The sequence below is a fragment of the Salmo salar genome, chromosome 23, assembly GCF_965601325.2.
Source record: "Salmo salar chromosome 23, fSalSal1, whole genome shotgun sequence".
NCBI lineage: Eukaryota > Metazoa > Chordata > Actinopteri > Salmoniformes > Salmonidae > Salmo > Salmo salar.
The window spans coordinates 36,628,603-36,650,803 of NC_138313.1; the positions used below are offsets into that span (position 1 = coordinate 36,628,603).

Sequence of the window (22,201 nt, forward strand, 5' to 3'; positions counted from 1 at the left end):
CCTGGTCATCTACAGGAACACAGCTACTAGTCTGCAGCTCTGGAACCAACCCTGGTCATCTACAGGAACACAGCTACTAGTCTGCAACTCTGGAACCAACCCTGGTCATCTACAGGAACACAGCTAATAGTCTGCAGCTCTGAAACCAACCCTGGTCCTGGTCATCTACAGGCCCACAGCTACTAGTCTGCAGCTCTGGAACCAACCCTGGTCCTGGTCATCTACAGGAACACAGCTACTAGTCTGCAGCTCTGGAACCAACCCTGGTCATCTACAGGAACACAGCTACTAGTCTGCAGCTCTGGAACCAACCCTGGTCCTGGACATCTACAGGAACACAGCTACTAGTCTGCAGCTCTGGAACCAACCCTGGTCCTGGTCATCTACAGGAACACAGCTACTAGTCTGCAGTCTTTTGTTCCCGTCCATCACTTACACTCCCCTTTCAGCTAACCATCATTTTGCAGATTAGTTGACATGGTCAAGTGTGTTTGCCATTCCAGCCCAGCGCTGTCTTCACATCCTGTGTGTTAGTGCTGGAATATCACAACCCTGCACACCGCACCCTGCAGCTCGCTCTAGAACCAGGCTTAGCGACCACTGCTGTAGCTGGAAGGCAGTGGACTGTAGCCTCATTTCGCCTCGTTTACCAAGCTTATATGTCAGGCTGGATAAGAGACTATGGATGATGTGAGGCCAGGGAATAGAAGAGTCTACAGGTCCTGATGTGATAGAATGAGAGGGAATGCCCCAGGGTGTTAGACTACGTCTGGAAAGGGGGTGCTACTCACAGCGTTCTCCCTGAGCCCCAGCCCCTCTCCATTGGGCAGGGAGGACCTCCTCCGGGTGGTAGGGGGCCTGTTGGAGGTGGAGTTGCCCCCGGCACTGGGTCTACTCCTCACTACCACCACCTCACAGCACGCCTGGTCTTCGTTCAGATGGCTCTTCCCCGCGTTGATCACCCTGTGGGAGAGAGAGGCCAATGGGAAGCAGACACACATTCATTTCTCTCGTACATTAAGGACAGCAGGTAAATCTGAACCAGTGGATACTTTATGTAAACAAACAATTCATACAATGCAACAATAAATGAGCAAGAATTGGCGGGAGGCAGCTGAGCACATTCTGGAGAGCTGAGCGCCTGATTTCTGGAGAGAGATGTGCCATGTCTTCGCCACACACCTCTCCCCTTCTTGCCTCAACATTTTAAATGACTCTTCAAGACACATTATCTTCAAAAATATTTCAGTGGTCACAGTGGTATCAGTGGTCACCAACCCGTCCATGACGGTTGACTGGTCGTTCTCCAAGGCATTCCTAGTCGATCACCAAACATTTCTGTAAAAAAACCAACGATAAAGCCTTGCATTCCTATAGATTCTTTTTTTTTTTTTTCATTTCATGTTGTTGGCGGTAGGTGCACTTGATTCAGTAGCCCTAGTGCCGGGAAGGCAACATGTGTCCCATTTTTAACCATTTCATGTCTGAAGGTAGAACTCCACCTACCCGGCAGGCCCAGAGAGCAAATCAAGTGCACCTATAGGCCTACCGCTGTCCAATCAGATAGCTCAGATCAACATGTCTGCACAGTTTCCTCGAGCCATGGACTGTAAGAATAAGCTTTGAACGCACAGCAAAGTTGATACTGTGATATTTCAAAACCATGACTAGAAAGACTCAATGAATACAGCAAAGAGCTACTGTTTTATGAGTAAGTTCATGTTTAAGTTGTTATTCAGCACTGTCAACACTTTGTTCAACACTTTTATAGGCCATAAAATGTGCCTTCTCCCTACTTCCACTCACGCCACAACCAGCACTGCAGCTGTAATGAATGAATATAGCAAATTTATCCGATAAGCCTGCTTTGTTATTATTAGCAGCTTGTGTCTCTTAATATCAAGGAATATTTCACTTTCTCTGGTCATAGGAGTAGCAACATGAATTGGTGCATGAGGCAGAAATAATGTAGTGCGACTTGAATTTCACCATCAGTAGAGGGAGAGCGGAGGGATGGTGAGTCAGGTGAGAGGCAGCCTCTCAGCTGCTCCCTCCCCTCAAACTGACCATCAGATGCAGGCCATCAGTCCAGAACAAAATAATAAATATATACACACACATACACACACACAGTTGAAATTTGAAGTTTACGTACACTTAGGTTGGAGTCATTAAAACTCTGTTTTCAACCACTCAACAAATTTCTTGTTAACAAACAATGGTTTTGGCATTGTTTAAGGTGCTTTTCACTCACAGCCGCAACTCAATCAGCTACGCCTATTGCCACGCACGCTGCCCAAATTGTGGGCTTTCCAATGCCTAAGCACTTGTGATTTGAAATAATCCACAGCAATTATTATTGTTTTTTATTTTTTACAGAAGCTAATGATCCTCTGTGGCTAAGTCATGCTCTCTGGTGAAGTATTTTCAATGGTTTTATTTGGACAGGAGTAATTCTATCATTTTGGCAAACTGCGCAACAGTCAACTTTCCAAATCACAAGTGGTTAAAACCAGAGATCTGTAGCCTATGTAATGACGAGATGCTCATGTCTCCATCCTAACAATGGGAGGCATTGTTCTAAAGGCGCAAAGGCAGGCGACAAGCTTAGGTCTGCATATTATGCCCATAGAAACACATTAGGCTTATTCTGGACAGATTTTGGTGAGAGTGACTCTTCCTCTGCTGAAACTCTCTCACCGGAGAGAACAGCACAGCGAGCGAAACAGTGCTCCTCTGTCTTGCTATATGTAACCCATGTATCTGATGCGGTCTGGCCAGAAATAGTATGACATTCCATCCTCTCTTTGTCCAGACAGCATCAGATACATGGTCTACACATACCGAGACAGAGGGGCGCTGTTTCGCTTACTCAGCTGCTTGATCTGAGATTGATGTGTCTTTCTGGTGTAGGCATGGATGGGCTTTTCCTTTGGCATAGACATGGGTGGGCCTCCCTTCTCAGATTGAGCAAAAATAAAATACATTGTTATTAAGATGTCTTCTATAATATTGTGGATAACCATGCTCCTTCAAAAAAATGAAAGGTTGAAAGGTAGACCGAATGCCTGGTACACTCCGGCATTATCAGAAGAAGTCTTTCATAAAAGAGATGATGCTTGGGTCAAGGCCAGGAACACAGGGTTAGGCCCGGACTCGCAAGCTTTTAAGCAACTGAGGAATCATTGTGTAAGACAAATCAGAAAGGCTACATCTGATTATTATGTAACCGTTCTTTCAGATTGTAATGGGAACCCGCTACATTCTGGAAAACTGTCAAATCACAAAAAAGGGTTCTACTTCCTCCTCTTTGCCACAACAAATTAATTCAGACACTGGCCTCATTACAGGAAAAATACCATCATTGATGCTTTTAAAGAACATTTTATTTCAGCAGGCTCTCTCTTTGAAAGAACTTCTAAGGCAATTCACAATGATATTGGGCTGGAAGCTGATAGGGGAAACCTACTGAATGATAAGAGAAATCATAGTCAAACCATTTCTTTTAGGCTATTTACAGAAAAATAAGTTCTGGACGCTTTGCTACAGCAATAGACAAGAAATCCACAGGGGCCGACTAATTGGATCCCGGTCTGCTTAAGTGTGCAGCGCCCATCATTGTTTGCTTAATAACCCACTCTTCTTGCCACTCCATAATCCGGGATAGTAGTGATCTTAATAATTAAATCGCTACATTTCAAGGCTTCCTTGTCTAGCTAAGATTCTTGAATTCTTAGTAAAATGTACAACTTCACTATTTTTTTTATCTGAGAAATGTTTTTTCAATGTAAACCAAATCAGGGCATTGCACTATTCCAGCAACCACTTTAGCTGTTAATGATCTTGTCAATGCTTCAGACACTACAATGAAATGTGCTGCTTTGCTTGTGGACCTGTCAAAAGCTTTTGATACTGTTGATCATGCTATTTTATTGAATAAGTTGTCCTCCATAGGCCTGAGCTTTGACGCCAGTTAATGGTTTCATGAGTATCTTAGTGACAGAACTCAGGCTATCGGGATTGATGGGGATCGGAATTTCCCCGGCGGCATCCCTAGCCGCATCCTCAGAGAATGTGCAGACCACCTGGCTGGAGTGTTTACGGACATATTCAATCTCTACATGACTATCGCCCCGTAGCACTCACTTATGTCATCATGAAGTGCTTTGAAAGACTAGTCATGGATCTTCTCACCTCTACCTTTCCTGACACCCTAGACCCACTTCAATTTGCTTACCGCCCCAATGGACTATGCAATCGCACTGCACACTGCCCTATCCCATCTGGACAAGAGGTATACCCATGTTAGAATGCTTTTCATTGACTATAGCTCAGCATTCAACACCATAGTACATTCCAAGCTCATCATTAAGCTTGAGGCCCTGGGTCTGAACCCCGCCCTGTGCAACTGGGTCCTGGACTTCCTGACAGGACGCCCCCGGGTGGTGAAGGTGGGAAACAACACCTCCACTTCGCTGATCATCAACACTGGGGCCCCACATGGATGCGTGCTTAGCCCCTCCTGTACACTTACTGCACCCGATGTCACAGGAAGACCAACAACATAATCTAGGACTACAACCACTCGAGCCACTGCATGTTCACCCTGCTGTCATCCAGAAGGCGAGGTCAGTACAGGTGCATCAAAGCTGGGACTCAAGAGACTGAACAACAGCTTTTATCGCAAGGTCATCAGACTGTTAAATAGCCATCACTAGCACAGAGGCTGCTGCCCTATATACATAGACTTGAAATCGTCACTGGCCACTTTAATAATGGAACACTAGTAACTTTAATAATGTTTACATATTTTGCATTACTCATCTCATATGTATATACTGTATTCCATCCTATTCTACTGTATCTTCATCTATGCCGCTCTGACATTGCTAGCTCAAATATTGATATATTCTTAATTCCATTCCTTTAGATGCATTTGTGTGTATTGTTAGATATCTAACAAGTAATAATACTGCACCGTCGGAGCTGGGAACACAAGCATTCCGCTACACCCGCAATAACTTCTGCTAAACACGTGTGGCAAATAAAACTTGATTTGATTGGGAGAAACTCCCCAATCAAAAGACTCCCTGCTGTAATCACTGCCAAAGATGCTTCAACAAAGTACTGAATAAAGGGTGTGAATACTTATGTAAATGTACTATTTCAGATTTCTACAAACCTGTATTTGCTTTCTCAATATTGGGTATTGTGTGTAGATTGATGGGGGGGGGGGGGGGGGACTATTTAATACGTTTTAAAATAAGGCTGTAACGTAACAAAATGTGGAAAAAGTCAAGGGGTCTGAATACTTCACGAAGGCACTGTTGACTCATCAGATGGTTCTCCAATCGAACATGTTCCTGCATATAAATACTTAGGCATTTGGATTGATATGGATTTCACATTTAAAAAACAAATTACTGGTTAAGAAGCTAAGATTTAAAGTTTGCTTTTTCTACACAAACATAGTGCCTTTCTCTAAGCAGTAGTAAACAGATTATTCAGTCAACCTTTTTATCTGTTCTTGATTATGGTGATATTATTTATCAAAGTGCAGCTGCCACTACTTTTAAACCTTTGGATGCCATCTACCATAGTGCCTTTGTTACACGTAACAGTTTTGATACTCACTACTGCATCAAAAGGTTGGCTGGACTTCGCTAAACACCCGCAGATCACCACATTCCTCCTTTTTGTTTACAAGGCCCTACTTCATAAACTTCCGTCTTAGCTAACTTTGCTGTCGAGTAGATACACCAGAGTTGCCTAACCCGTTCACAGGATTGGTTAACTTGAGGTTCTTAGGGTCTCCACTGAGCTAGGTAAAGCTGCATTTAGTTTTAATGCATCGTATTGTCCTTCGCCTCGAGCGGACCGCGGGCAAGCAGATTCAAAGTACATTTCATCTTGATGTTCTGGTACCGTTCGGGCGCGCGACATTTCACGAGCGGACCGCGGGCATTGCATTGGGGGACTTATTTGTGGAGGAATGTAACAGTTTTTCTAGTTGATTTGTGCTGGTTTTGTTTGTACTTCCCATGACTGTTTTTGTATTGTAATGTGTGTGTGTGTGTGTGTAAACTCAGCAAAAAAAGAAACGTCCCTTTTTCAGCACCCTGTCTTTCAAAGATAATTTGTAAAAATCCAAATAACTTCACAGATCTTCATTGTAAAGGGTTTAAACACTGTTTCCCATGCTTGTTCAATGAACCATAAACAATTAATGAACATGCACCTGTGGAACGGTCATTAAGACACTAACAGCTTACAGAGGGTAGGCAATTAAGGTCGCAGTTATGAAAACTTAGGACCCTAAAGAGGCCTTTCTACTGACTCTTAAAAACACCAAAAGAAAGATGCCCAGGGTCCCTGCTCATCTGCGTGAACGTGCCTTAGGCATGCTGCAAGGAGGCATGAGGACTGCAGATGGGCAATAAATTGCAATGTCCGTACTGTGAGACGCCTAAGACAGCGCTACAGGGAGACAGGACGGACAGCTGATCATCCTCGCAGTGGCAGACCACGTGTAACAACACCTGCACAGGATCAGTACATCCGAACATCACACCTGCGAGACAGGTACAGGATGGCAACAACAACTGTCCGAGTTACACCAGGAACGCACAATCCCTCCCTCAGTGCTCAGACTGTCCGCAATAGGCTGAGAGAGGCTGGACTGAGGGCTTGTAGGCCTGTTGGAAGGCAGGTCCTCACCAGACATCACCGGCAACAACGTTGCCTATGGGCACAAACCCACCGTCGCTGGACCAAACAGGACTGGCAAAAAGTGCTCTTCACTGACGAGTCATGGTTTTGTCTCGCCAGGGGTGATGGTCGGAGTCGCATTTATCGAAGGAATGAGCGTTACACCGAGGCCTGTACTCTGGAGCGGGATCATTTTGGAGGTGGAGGGTCCGTCATGGTCTGGGGCGGTGTGTCACAGCATCAACGGACTGAGCTTGTTGTCATTGCAGGCAATCTCAATGCTGTGCATCTCAATCCCATTGAGCACGTCTGGGACCTGTTGGGTCGGAGGGTGAGGACTGGGCCATTTCTCCCAGAAATGTCCGTAAACTTGCAGGAGCCTTGGTGGAAGAGTGGGGTAACAAGTCACAGCAAAAACTGGCAAATCTGGTGCAGTCCATGAGGAGGAGATGCACTGCAGTACTTAATGCAGCTGGTGGCCACACCAGATACTGACTGTTACTTTTGATTTTGACCCCACCTTTGCACAGGGACACATTATTACATTTCTGTTAGTCACATGTCTGTGGAACTTGTTCAGTTTATATCTCAGTTGTTGAATCTTATGTTCATACAAATATTTACACATGTTATGTTTGCTGAAAATAAACGCAGTTGACAGTGAGAGGACGTTTCTTTTTTTGCTGAGTTTATATTTAGTGTATAATGTTATATTATGCAGGGAACATTTGAAAAAGAGACCTCAATATGTCTTCCCTGTCAAAATAAACATAGCAATTTTTTAAGCATACACCCCTGGGGGGCCCATATTATGAGTCAGCATGGCGGAGGTTTTGTTGCCTACCCTCATCACCTGGAGTCTGACAGTCAGGAAGTCCTGGGTCCAGTTGCAGAGGGAGGGGTTCAGTGTACTGTATGGTTGAGGATACTTTTCTAGTTTAAATAGTGTTTCTGGTACCAGGCAGATTACACAAAATGACCTCCACCTCAGTAGGGTTTCCCATAGATCAGGGATTCCCAAACTAGGTCCTGGGGCCTCCCATGTGTGCACGTTTTGGTTTTTGCCCTAGCACTACACAGCTGATTCAAATAATCACCTCATCATTAAGCTTTGATTATTTGAAAAAGCCATGTGCTAGTGTCAAAAATCAAAACGTGCACCCCTGGGAGGCCCCAGGACCAAGTTTGGGAAACCCTACCACAGATAAAGAAGATACTGTAATGAATGATCCCTAGGTGTTTGAGCCCAGACTGTCTGAGGTGGAGCTACAAGGAGTGGGAGCTGCAGAGCTGGACCATCAAGTGTTACACTTTTGTCTTGATAAGTCTGATCTGAGTGGAATGGACAGCCAGGTCAGGCCTAAGGGATGAACAGCATCTTCTGAGACAGTGATTATGGTATTCAGTTGGTTACCTCATTCCACTTCCTCTATATTTGGCCTCACTTATTCGGTCTGACCTTCAATAGACCCGAATGCATTTGGACCCGTCACTGTGTACCATTGCCTGATCCTAATAATAGGGCATTGGCTGTGTTCCAATATCCACAGTCAACACGAGCATATCACATCAAAACGAGTCAATGTATTAGAAATTGCTAAGTGTTGTGCTTGTGTGGATATGGGAATGTAGCCAGTGATATGCTTGGCTTTGAAGTCAGAATTTGACTGTTACACAGTAGAATACTACAATCAATGTGCATCAGTGTTGGGAAAGCTACTCAAAATAGTTTATCAAGCTACAGTACCAATTACTTCACACTGCATTTACATTTACATTTTAGTCATTTAGCAGACGCTCTTATCCAGAGCGACTTACAGTAGTGAATACATACATTTCATTTCATGATTTTTTTTTTGTACTGGCCCCCCGTGGGAATCGAACCCTGGCGTTGCACACACCATGCTCTACCAACTCAGCCACACCAAAACCCCTCTGGAGGAAGTTAAGCAACACTAAAGCTACCCTTAAGAAAATATAAATCAAATCGTATGTCACATGCTTCGTAAAACAGCTGTAGACCAACAACGCAGAGAGCGAAAAAAAAAAAAAAGTTTGTTACTTTGAAAAAGTAAAAACTACTTTGTGAAAAATGATACGTAAATCTGAAATGTCAGACTACAAATTCCAAGAACCAATCACTTTGGGGTCATATGTTAATAGGCCAAATTATACCTTCTGTTAAAACAAAAATAAATGTTTCAAGTGAGAATTAGGCAGGTCTGAACCCGAAAAGGAAAGGAATGCCTACTTCACCCATATTTTCTTTTTGCGGAAAAAAGTGTGTAGTTCCAGTAGTTAGCTACACCGCTACATTGTAAAAAAAGCAACTGTAGTTAAATTACTAGTGGAAATACATGTAGTTTACTACTCCCCAACACTAATGGGCATGTGAAGGGTGTGATTGTGTAATCACAGTCATAGTCTGAACAAAGCCAGTGCAGAAAAGAGCAAACCACCAGCCTCCATTGTGAAAATTGCATCTGAGGAGAAGTACAATTCTCTTATCACCAGTAATCCTACTTCACAAGCAGACCTTGATCATTCGACAGAATAGACATTTCTCATGTAATCTAATTCCTCTCTTATACATTCTGATTACATTGTCAGGATCTATTTCATGACAAAGGCACGACTTGATTGATCATTCGAACCCAAAGTGAGTGATTGGATCACATTTAAGTCACGCTCAAACCATAACATTACATTAGGAGAGGAGAACACTTAAAATTATGACTGATGCAGTTCCTGTGTATAACAGTCGCCGTGATTGGTGGACAATTGAACTGAAACTGCTCTCATTTCCTTGTGGACATCTGCCTTGTTACGAGATAGAAACGATGTACAGTAGAAGCAGTATGCTACTACATCATGTGCTACCCCATCCACTATCTATGTGAGTACAGTGATATGTATGGGTACTCTGAAGTTGACCGACATCCCCTTAGACATGCATGTCTGCCGGCCTCCAGTCATCAAAGTAGCAGTGTTCATGCTACATAGACACACATATCGACTGATGTATTGATCCTTATCCATTCAGTTCATGAGTGCTATGTAAATGCAGGACAGGAAGCAGGGAGAGAGGGAGAGAGAGAGCAGGACTCTCTGCCCTTCTGAAATGTTAGCACTAACAAGACCTGACAGCAGACCGGGAGAGAGCGTGCGAAGCGGCCGGGTCAGGGGAGGGATGCTGCTTTGGTTTAGACTGCAATATCCATTATATTATTTCTCCATCCATCAGTTAAATACAACAGCCTGCACCCAGCTCTTATAACACAGCCTATGACTAGGTTATCACAGTTAGGGGGTGATTCCTTGGCACAGGACACTGCTTATTCTCTCCCTAAGTGGATCAGTAGATATCACATCATCTCAATATGGCCTGGCTTCCGGCTGGGAGGAGATGGGCCAGATCTCACCACAACAACACGGCCTGCTGGTCAACCAGCTGTTGACAAATCCACTGCAGTGTAGCAGTGCCATGCCTACACGGAGAGCTGGCAGAGGCATGTTGGGCATAGCCTCACATGGACTAGATTGCTTTTATTTGAAGTGGCGTGTAATCTGGTGCTTTGCAGCATGCATGCTGAGTAGGTGCTGAATGACCATGGTTGTCCAAATGGGTTCTTCCGCTGTCCCCATAGAATAACCTTTTTTGGTTCCAGGTAGAACCCTTTTGGGTTCTGTGTAGAACCCTCTGTGGAAAGGGTTCTTCATGGAACCCAAAAGAGTTCTACCTGGAACCAAAAATAGTTATTCGAAGGGTTCACCTATGGGACCAGCCGAATAACCCTTTGAGGTTCTAGATAGCACCTTTTTTTCTTATGAGTGTAGGCTGATGTAGGCTTATGAGTGTAGGCTGATGTAGGCTTATAAGTGTAGGCTAATCCTTTTTTCATTCTTGTGATTGAAATGTCTCCATACCTAGTGGCTAGTTGAGATGATATTGAGATATGATGATCTCTAATCCTGAGGGAGTAAGCGGGTATCACCCTCAACATTCCACAGTCGAGGGGTGCAGACAGAGGGGTTTTGGTGTCATTTAAAATAACACAGATCCATTGAAAACCTTTTTGTTCTTTGAAGTTCAAACCATGACGATCTTGAACATCACTCACCACTGCATTAGGCCTAAATACTGTATATTGTACTCTTTTGCACTGGGTGAAAATGCTTTGGTCAGTTTTGTGGATTTGTGCCAGTAGTCATGTCTAGCTTGAGATGAAGAAGCATTTGCATATCTAAATTGGGTTAATCGTCGGGACATAGGAGTTGAAGCTGTAACATCCATGCAGAGGAGAGCTCCTTCCTGCACATTGTGTCCTTGTATTACAAATTGCATTTCATTATCATAGACAGATAATATGTCAGTCTACCAGAGCTGAGAAATTACTAAGAAATGGAAAACTGTGGAGAATAGATGGACAGATTAAGCTTGAGAGAAAATAGTGTAAAATCCAAATCACAGACAAGGAACAGACATTAAAACTATTTGTATATATACAGTTGAAGTCGAAGTTAGCATACACTTATGTTGGAGTCATTAAAACTCGTTTTTCAACCACTCCACGAATTTCTTGTTAACAAACTATAGTTTTGGCAAGTCGGTTAGGACATCTACTTTGTGCATGACAAGTAATTTTGCCAACAATTGTTTACAGATTATTTCATTTATAATCCACTGTATCACAATTGCAGGGGGTCAGAAGTTTACATACACTAAGTTGACTGTGCCTTAATCAGCTTGGAAAATTCTTGAAAATTATGTCATGGCTTTAGAAGCTTCTGATAGGCTAATTGACAAAATTTGAGTCAATTGCAGGTGTACCTGTGGATGCATTTCAAGGCCTACCTTCAAACTCAGTGCCTCTTTGCTTGACATCATGGGAAAAATCTAAATAAATCACCCAAGACCTAAGAAAATAAAGTTGTAGACCTCCACAAGTCTGGTTCATCCTTGGGAGCAATTTCCAAACGCCTGAAGGTACCACGTTCATCTGTACAAACAATAGCACGCAAGTATAAACCCCATGGGACCACGCAGCTGTCATACTGCTCAGGAAGGAGACGCGTTCTGTCTCCTAGAAATAACCGTACTTTTGTGCGAAAAGTGCAAGTCAATCTCAGAACCACAGCAAAGGACCTTGTGAAGATGCTGGAGGAAACAGGTACAAAAGTATCTATATCCACAGTAAAACGAGCCCTATATCGACATAACCTGAAAGGCCGCAAAGCAAGGAAGAAGCCACTGCTCCAAAACCGCCATAAATAGCCAGACTACGGTTTGCAACTGCACATGGGGACAAAGATCGTACTTTTTGGAGAAATATCCTCTGGTCTGATGAAACAAAAATAGAACTGTTTGGCCATAATGACCATCGGTTGGAGGAAAAAGGGGGAAGCTTGCAAGCCGAAGAACACCATCCCAACAGTGAAGCTCGGGGGTGGCAGCATCATGTTGTTGGGGTGCTTTGCTGCAGGAGGAACTGGTGCACTTCACAAAATAAATGGCATCATGAGGAGGAAAATTATGTGGATATGTTGAAGCAACATCTCAAGACATCAGTCAGCAAGTTAAAGCTTGGTCGCAAATTGGTCTTCCAAATGGACAATGACCCTAAGCATACTTCCAAAGTTGGGGCAAAATGGCTTAAGGACAACAAAGTCAAGGTATTGGAGAGGCCATCAAAGCCCTGACCTCAACCCAATAGAACATTTGTGGGCAGAACTGAAAAAGCGTGTGCAGGCAAGGAGGCCTACAAACCTGACTCAAAAACAAAACAAAAATAAGTTTGTAGATCAAACATTTAAAAAATCTAATGTCAAGGCCTTTAATCACTTATTGGACAATAATTGTAAAAAATAAAAGCATTTTATTGTATCTGACGAAGCCTTCAGAAAAATAGTGGTTGTTCCTTTACATGGTGTGATAGCTGATACTTTAGTCTATCAAAATATACATTTAAAATGTTAATATTAAGACAAATATTTGTGGGGAAAAAGTTGAGATTGTCCCATCTTTCAAGAATCCCTGACCTCTAAAACAGCAACATTTTCTCTCAGCCTCATGGCTAAATGTGCAAAATAGCTCAAGATTATCTATACAACTGCAGATTTGTCTCTCTGCCCCATGGCAGCAACAAAAATCCACACACAAAAAGTGAATGTTTTATTTATTTTGGAGAAAAATTGTGCTTCGCCACTGAGCCAGCAGGTATGGCACGTGTCAAACTCATTCCCCGGAGGGCCGAGTGTCTGCGGGGTTTCACTTCTCCCTTGATGAATTAAGGTCACTAATTAGTAAAAACTCCACACTTGGTTGTCTAAGTCTTAATTGAAAGGGAAAATCTAAAACCCACAGACACTAGGCTCTCCATGGAATGAGTTTGACACCCCCGAGGTATGGTGTGGGTAAATGCAATAACAATAGGATAGGCCTACTAATTGTAACAGGCATGAGCTCTTGAATGCAGTCTCATGGCCTGTTAGGTGTTCGTTGTTGTTAATTAAGAGCGTGGCCTCAGGTATAAATGTTTGTGTATCAGTTAAAAATGCACTATGCAGAAATCGCACCTCCATTTCCTAGTTGCTAAAATTCTAATAGTTAGCCTAATTTCAGTTTGTGACAAAACAAATATAGTTTAGAAAATAATTGTACCATCTAAACCGCTGTGACATACCTGAATTTTTTTTTTTCATTCTCATCTGTTTGAAGCTGGTGTACAAAACCAAAAGTAAAAAAAACGCTAAAACTTAAGAATGGGAAACATAGAAATATAGCACACATAGAACAGATCTACCACTTCTTAGACTTAATTTGAATGAAAACTCACATTTCTATGTGAATTTGGTCAGGTTGCCCAAAAAGTAGCATATTGCAGCTTTCAATCAGGGGATCCCCTTAGTTTGTGTCAGTTGGCATAAACTGGGAGAATGGGAGTGGGTTTTATCTATTTGTAAGAGTTGTGTTTTAATGGGAATGCCTCGTCAACCTATATCTGCTCTCCTTCTCCCTGGGCACGCCTATCAGTTAGTGTTACAAAACTATCTTTGTTTGATTGAAGTTCATTTATATTGTCAGATACCCTATAAATGTAATCATTGTCTTGTTGGTGGTGGTTTCTCTGTTGTTGTTGGGTCATAAGACTGGCATTTCCATGAAATGTCATTAAGTAAATACAAGCGTTTTTATCTGTTTGCGTTTCAGACATCAAGGGGCAACCTTTGCACCCACTATTGCATGGGTAGGCTCAGTGGCGATTTCATCATGGGTAGGCTCAGTGGCGATGTAAATATTGGTGGGGCAAAAAAATATATATAAAGTGGGACGCATATGCCAGCAAAGCCACAACACTAAACAATACATGAATTGCACTATAATGGTGACAAACGGTACCCACAAACTGTTAGGGCCTACATAAAGCTGTCCCAACATCTTACCACTGCTACACCTGGCTATCAGCAGAGCCTTGTCTGGAAGCGAAACCGTTAATTCAGCCTCATTTTCCACCTCAAAAAAAAAAAGACATAGCCGATATACCTGACTTGCTTAAACAAATGTGGTTTTTACTGAGAATTGAGATGTATAAACTATGGCATAAGGGAACGATGAGTGGATAAGAGGTAATCCGTAATTTCGATTAAGACATTAATGAGCGACGACGGACGTAGTCAATATACCTATTTGTTCTCCTTGTACACCAAGTCAGAACTGTAGGACAAATAAGGGGGGCATATAAGCAGACAATGAAAGCTCTTACAATATTCAATGATTACATTTCTCTAAAACAGGTTATAGGCTACATGTGCACCACCAAGTCAGAACAGTAGGCGAAATTAAGAGGGGTAAATAGACCAAATTATTAAGGTGAGGCACATGGGCTACTAACATCTTACTACAGAACATACACTTAGTATTACTTTCTTAGCTACAGTATACATGTCTCCCTGGCATATTACACCATTTATGCAGCAGCATACAATACATTTTTGGATCACCTTGTTGTGCTGTGCTCACAGGAAGGTGGCGCAGCGGTCATTTGTGGGCAAATTTTGTCATCAGTCTGGCATTCTCTGGATTTATGGCGCATTCAAAACAACTGGGAACTCGAGAAAAAAACAAGGTTGACGTCATTGATATTCAGGTCGTAGCTCTAGAAAGAGGGACAGATTTACAATTCCGAGTTGGATGACCTTCCAAACCGTATTTTCCCAGTCAGAGCGCCTTTATTCCCGACTTCCCAGTTGTCCTGAACTCACTGAAGTTAAGTTTTCACATTTCCGAGTTAAGTTGTTTTGAGTGCGGCACAAATCATGCTTCATTGACAGCATGGCCAATGTTGAATGTTTATTATTTTAAACTTGGAAAAGAGCCCCTTACTCCCAGATTTCAGACCACACAGCCACTCCACTAAATAGCAGGCTAGTGATTGCTTTACAATGCTGGCAGTTAGCCACTGTCACTGATTCCTTTCAAACCACTCATTGTTGAATTTGAGATTTCCAACTTGTTGTGTAATGTTTATGTCCAATGGCCGATGAGCACCGATACGTTTTATCTGTAATTTCACTTCATATAAAAAGGATTTGCCAGTAGATTGTCGATTTGATTCATGATGATGACTGCTAGCTAAGATTGAAAGTATGACGTTGACATGATCAGTCCAATCAAAGCGACTGTACATGTAACATGATTTGACAATTTTATCTGTGGCCAACGACCTTGAGCCTTCTTGGATGGGCACTTCTAATGCAACTCTATGGCAGCACCCATGGGGCTAGAATTTTAGAGCTCTACCATTAGACTTGGTGGTGATGTAGTGTCCTTATGGGTGGCATAACACTGGGTAGGCAACTAGATTAAGCTGCTGGACGATTTTTGTCTGAATGGATGGTCGGGTCAGAACATAATTATAATAATTTGTACACTACAAATTGACCATAACAAAGCCCCAAAATAGATTGTATTTGAAAATAACAATAATTTAATACCTTGATTACATTGCGACACGATCATGTCTCTTGGGAAAAGATTGCCTAATTTAAACAAATGTGTACCTGGATTCCTGGTGATTTGACAAAAAAAAAACGTAAATCCTAAATAAATAAAAATCACTTGCGGGCAAGTTTTGGCACAAGGGCTGCCTGTTGCCAACCCCTGCACTAGTGTGGCAGGCTACACTGACAGACGCAATTATAGCCTATTCCCATGGAACTAACTGGGGCACAATCAAATGAGGCTGATGTTTACGCTTCCTCTGGTGCAGGTAGTGCAATGTGCATGCTATAACCTGCTGCGACTTAATAAAGATGGACGCATACTTACTCTGCATAACCAGTGGCCCACGGAAGCCTCTTCGTCTCTTTCAGAATGAGTATCGGCCGAGCAACATGATCCGCCGAGCACTCGATTTCATCCGGTGACAGTCCCAGAAACTCCGGTCTTGTGTACGGGTATTTCAGCGGTAAATCGGAGCCACCGAGAGGTTCACTGTTCGAACTGCCAGCCATCATACCGCCCATAAAATTGGCCACAGCTGATTTCACCCGGGTGAGCATGTTCTTGCTGCAGCGTGTGTCCAGGCAATGCTAATGCCGGGGTCCCCTCTCAGAATGTCGCCTTGGCTCGGCGGCGCGTTTTGCGGACCGTAACGGTTCAGGTATGCACCTCTCTCTATCAAATCATTCTGTACCGAATGAACGCGGAAATAAACTCATGGTGAGCACAGTCATGTGACAAACCGTTTGCTTGCTGGATTAGGTCGCGTACCTATCGCGCTATGACGGTGAGCAGCTGTTATTGGCAAAGCGCCAGTAGGTGAAAAATGTAGGCTAATTATCCTGGAATGCCGTGGCAGGTAGGCAACAGTAGACTGCGACAACAAGAACCGACGGCAAGGTACAGTGAAAGGCACTTCAAACCAAGTATTTGCTTGCCCTGAAATGCTCCATGCTCAGACCCTCAAAATATGGTGAGTGCAGTCAGCTGACAGATAGCCTATATCCTCTTTGGAGTAGCCTACATCCTCTTTGGAGTAGCCTAGTTGGTCTCCTTTTCTGCACGACAAAGCATTTTCTGCTCATTCTATTTGAGACTCTCCCACGTCACATGCTCTTTTCATTCATGTCAAAATTGTCCTTGTCCCATTTTCATTTTGTGTAATGGGAATAGAACTTCCACTAGCCTATGTGTCTTTAATTAGGCTATTATGGAATAACCAGGTAAATGCCGATGTTATAGTAACCATACCTATCGAGTTATGATGTTCTATGATCAATACATTTTTTTTGCTGTGACTAGGTGATGGGATGATTTGACTATATTAACTCATGTATTATGGTAGTATTTTCCAGATCTAGGTTCTCATTATGGAAGGAGCCTCTCCAATGAGAATTAAGGAACTCCTGAGACACTGCAGATGCCAAACTGGCAGCATAGATCAATCTTTAATTCATGGATTTGTCTTTTAAGAGGTTCATTGACCTAATTACAAACAGCCAATCAGAGAAAATATATCAGACTATCTAGAGGTATATATTTCTATGCAGACAATCAAAGTGATGCTGGCGGTGATTATGTTCTATATAAAGCAAGTGTTAGTCCCTATATAGCGCCTTCAGAAAGTATTCATAGCCCTTGACTTTTTCCATATTTTGTTGTGTTACAGCCTGGGTTATGTTTTAAAAAATGTATTCAAATTAATTAAAAGTGAAATGTCTTCAGTCAAGTATTCAACCCCTTTGATATGACAAGCTTAAATAAGTTCAGTAGTAAAAAAAAGTCAGATAACAAGTTGCATGGACTGTGTGCAAAAAGTGCTTAACATGATTTTTGAATAACTACCTCATCTCTGTACCCCACACATTCAATTATCTGTAAGGTTCCTCAGTCGAGCAGTAAATATCAAACACAGATTCCATCACAAAGACCAGGGAGATTTTCCAATGCCTTGCAAAAAAACCCCGGATATTTTAGCATGGGGAAGTTATTCATTGAACGTTGGATGGTGTATCAATACACCCAATCACTACAAAGATACAGGCGATTTTCGTAACTCAGTTAGAAGAGAGGAAGGAAACCGCTCAGGGGTTTTACCATGAGGCCAATGGTGACTTTAAAACAGTTCGTTTAAAGCTGCAATACGTAACTTTTTGGGGCAACCCAACAAAATTCACAGAAATGTGCGTTATAGATCTGTCATTCTCATTGAAAGCAAGTCGGAAACGGTAGATCTCTTCTATGTGCTACAGTATTTCTATGCTTTACGTTTTAAAGTTATGTTTATGTGTCTTTTGCTGAATTTTTTTACACCAGCTGAAAATACAATATTTTATTATAAACATGCATCCTGTTTGCAACAAGGCACTAAAGTAAAACTGCAAAAAATATGGCAAAAAATTCACTTTGTCCTGAATACAAAGCATTATGTTTGGGGCAAACACAACACATCACTGAGTTCCACTCTTCATATTTTCAAGCATGGTGGTGGCTGCATCATGTTATGGGTATGCTTGTCATTGGCAAGGACTGGGGAGTTTTTCAGAATAAAGAAACGGAATGGAGCTAAGCACAGGCAAAATCCTAGAGGAAAACCTGGTTAAGTCTGCTTTCCACCAGACGCTAGGAGATTAATTCACCTTTCAGCAGGGCAATAACCTAAAACACAAGGCCAAATCTACACTGGAGTTGCTTACTAAGAAGTCAGTGAATGTTCCTGAGTGGCCAAGTTGACTTAAATCTACTTGAAAATACAGTACTGTATATGGCAAGACCTGAAAATGGTTGTCTAGCAACGATCAAGAACCAATTTGACAGAGCTTGAAGAATTTTGAAAAGTATAATGGGCAAATGTTGCGGAATGGTGTGGAAAGCTCTTAGAGACTTAGACGAAAGAGAGATTATATCATTCTGTATTTCATTTTCAATAAATTTGCACAGAAAAAACATGTTTTCACTTTGTCATGGGGTATTGTGTGTAGATGGGAAAGCAAGAAAATCTACCTAATCCATTTTGAATTCAGGCTATAACACAACAAAATGTGGAGTAAGTCAAGGGGTATGAATACTTTCTGAAGGTACTATATATCCTAGTTTCAAAAGGAAGTCTGGATGATTTCCTTTCGTGCTGCTGCCAGATACTTTATGAAGCTGCAGGATTACTGTATGAGAAAATGTAAGGAAATGACGAAGCAACACCAGATTGCAGAAGGTGATGTGGTATTGATGATGAAAATGATTACCAATCAATTATTACGGACTTCTGTTGTCTGCAAAATGAGCTCAAATCAATCAGGCTCTTCTTTCCTCTGACAGAAAAGTATTGAAATCCAGAATCAACCCAGTCAACTCACTTATATTGCTGGTTGAATTTAAAGGCTAAGCATCTTCAGGATTGTTGTTTTATATAATGTTATTTCTGCTCAGGGCTGTGAGGTAGGATAGGGTGTATTCAAGCACACTAAGTTCAGAACATTCATGCTAGGGTCTTGGGCATGCACCCATGACTGGGTCAGTGATAGCTGAGATTGATCTGAATTAAAAATAAAAAAAATATTTAACCTTTATTTAACCAGGTAGGCTAGTTGAGAACAAGTTCTCATTTACAACTGCGACCTGGCCAAGATAAAGCGAAGCGGTGCGACACAAACAACAACACAGAGTTACACATGGAATAAACAAACATACAGTCAATAACACAAAAAGGAAACAAAGAGAAAATAAAGTCTATATACAGTGTGGGAAAATGAGGTAAAGGAGGTGCAAAGGAGCTAAAAAAAATTATAACAGTATGGGGATGAGGTAGTTGGATGGGCTATTTACAAATGGGTATGTACAGATGCAGTGATCTGTGAGCTGCTCTGACAGCTGGTGTTTAAAACTAGTGAGGGAGATATGAGTCTCCAGCTTCAGTGATTTTATTTTATTTTTTTTTTTTTTTTAATGTGCAATACGTTCCAGTCATTGGCAGCAGAGAACTGGAAGGAAAGGCGGCCAAAGGGGGAATTGGCTTTGGGGGTGACCAGTGAAATATACCTGCTGGAGCATGTGCTACTGGTGGGTGCTGCTATGGTGACCAGTGAGCTGAGATAAGGCAGGGCTTTACCTAGCAAAGACTTATAGATGACCTGAAGCCAGTGGGTTTGTCGACGAATATGAAGCGAGGGCCAGCCAACTAGAGCATACAGGTTGCAGTGGTGGGTAGTATATGGGGCTTTGGTGACAAAACGGATGGCACTGTGATAGACTGCATCCAATTTGCTGAGTAGAGTGTTGGAGGCTATTTTGTAAATGACATCGCCGAAGTCAAGGATCGGTAGGATAGTCAGTTTTACGAGGGTATGTTTGGCAGCATGAGTGAAGGACGCTTTGTTGCGAAACAGGAAGCCGATTCTAGATTCAGTTTTGGATTGGAGATGCTTAATGTGAGTCTGGAAGGAGAGTTTACAGTCTAACCAGACACCTAGGTATTTGTAGTTGTCCACATATTCTAAGTCAGAACCGTCCAGAGTAGTGATGCTGGACGGGCGGGCAGCTGCTGGTAGCGATCGGTTGAAGAGAATGCATTTAGTTTAACTTGTATTTAAGAGCAGTTGGAGGCCACGGAAGGAGAGTTGTATGGCATTGAAGCTCGTCTGGAGGTTATTTAACACAGTGTCCAAAGAAGGGCCAGAAGTATACAGAATGGTGTCGTCTGCGTAGAGGTGGATCAGAGAATCACCAGCAGCAAGAGCAACATCATTGATGTATACAGAGAAAAGAGTCGGCCCGAGAATTGAACCCTGTGGCACCCCCATAGAGACTGCCAGAGGTCCGGACAACAGGCCCTCTGATTTGACACACTGAACTCTGTCTGACAAGTAGTTGGTGAACCAGGCGAGGCAGTCATTTGAGATACCAAGGCTATTGAGTCTGCCGATAAGAATGTGGTGATTGACAGAGTCGAAAGCCTTGGCCAGGTCGATGAATACAGCTGCACAGTATTATCTCTTATCAATGGAGGTTATGATATCGTTTAGGACCTTGAGCGTGGCTGAGGTGCACCCATGACCAGCTCTGAAACCAGATTGCATAGCGGAGAAGGTACGGTGGGATTGGAAGTGGTCGGTGATCTGTTTTGTTAACTTGGCTTTCGAAGACCTTGGAAAGGCAGGGTAGGGTAAATATAGGTCTGTAGCAGTTTGGGTCTAGAGTGTCTCCCCCTTTGAAGAGTGGGATGTCCGCGGCAGCTTTCCAATCTTTGGGGATCTCAGACGATACGAAAGAGAGGTTGAACAGGCTAGTAATAGGGGTTGCAACAATTTTGGCTCATAATTGTAGAAAGAGAGGGTCCAGATTGTCTAGCCCTGCTGATTTGTAGGGGTCCAGATTTTGCAGCTCTTTCAGAACATCAGCTATCTGGATTTGCGTGAAGAAGAAATGGGAGAGGCTTGGGCAAGTTGCTGTGGGGGGTACAGGGCTGTTGACCAGGGTAGGGGTGGCCAGGTGGAAAGCATGGCCAGCCGTAGAAAAATGCTTATTGAAATTTTCAATTATCGTGGATTTATTGGTGGTGACAAGTGTTTCCTAGCCTCAGTGCAGTGGGCAGCTGGGAGGAGGTGCTCTTATTCTCCATGGACTTTAGAGTGTCCCAGAACTTTTTGGAGTTTGTCCTGCAGGATGCAAATTTCTGTTTGAAAAAGCTAGCCTTTGCTTTCCTAACTGCCTGTGTATATTGATTCCTAACTTCCCTGAAAAGTTGCATATCACGGGGGCTGTTCGATGCTAATGCAGAACGCCACAGGATGTTTTTGTGCTGGTCAAGGTCAGACAGGTCTGGAGTGAACCACGGGCTATATCTGTTCCTGGTCCTACATTTTTTTAAATGGGGCATGCTTATTTAAGATTGTGAGGAAAGCACACGTGAAATTAACGTCAATGCCTGCTGTCTCCCACAGATATGGTATGGAGTTTTGTCTGCAGTCACCAAGAGAACTGGCATGTAGTGGAACAAACGAGAGAAGCATGCCCGAAACAGTCTGTGTGTGATGGAGAGGAGATCTCAATTGCCAATGATAAGTAATAGTGTTTAACATCTGGTGTTTGAGGTTTGTTACAGAAGTTAGATTTGCTCAAGGGGTTTACAGTTGACTTCTTGGCATTATGGGTGTGTGTTATTCCCAAGGGAAAATAATACCTTTGCGACCTCCCTGTTCTACCAACCTGCATGAACATAAGGCTATACCCTAGACATGTGTTGGTTTCAACAATAGAGGCATTTTTAAGTATTTTTCCATTGTCAGCCAAGAGTGTCTGAAAATGTTCCTACTTTTTGACATTATAGTCATTTAGCAGACACTCTTATCCACATCAGTGACCTGACTGACAAACAGCTGGATGATTGGTCAGGCAGCTTGTGTTGTTGTATTGTGAGTCGTGTCTTGTTGGCTGTGATCCCATCTCCACACTAGAGCTTTATTTATTTATTCTGGTCCAGCAGAAGGAGCTCTGGCT

At 42.7% G+C, this 22,201-nt stretch overlaps 1 protein-coding gene across 1 annotated transcript in view; it reads right to left on the reverse strand.

Annotated features, from left to right (window-relative positions):
- The window catches only part of LOC106584502 (protein phosphatase 1H), a 42,847-nt gene extending 26,066 nt beyond the window's left edge, over positions 1-16,781 (reverse strand). Inside the window, exons 1-2 of the mRNA XM_014169885.3 lie at positions 16,037-16,781; positions 792-963 (exon numbers count right to left, since the gene is read on the reverse strand). Of these exons, the coding sequence (XP_014025360.1) occupies positions 792-963; positions 16,037-16,269 (405 nt within the window). The 5' untranslated portion in view covers positions 16,270-16,781. The remainder of the gene's footprint in view (positions 1-791; positions 964-16,036) is intronic.
- Positions 16,782-22,201: the final 5,420 nt, after the last annotated feature.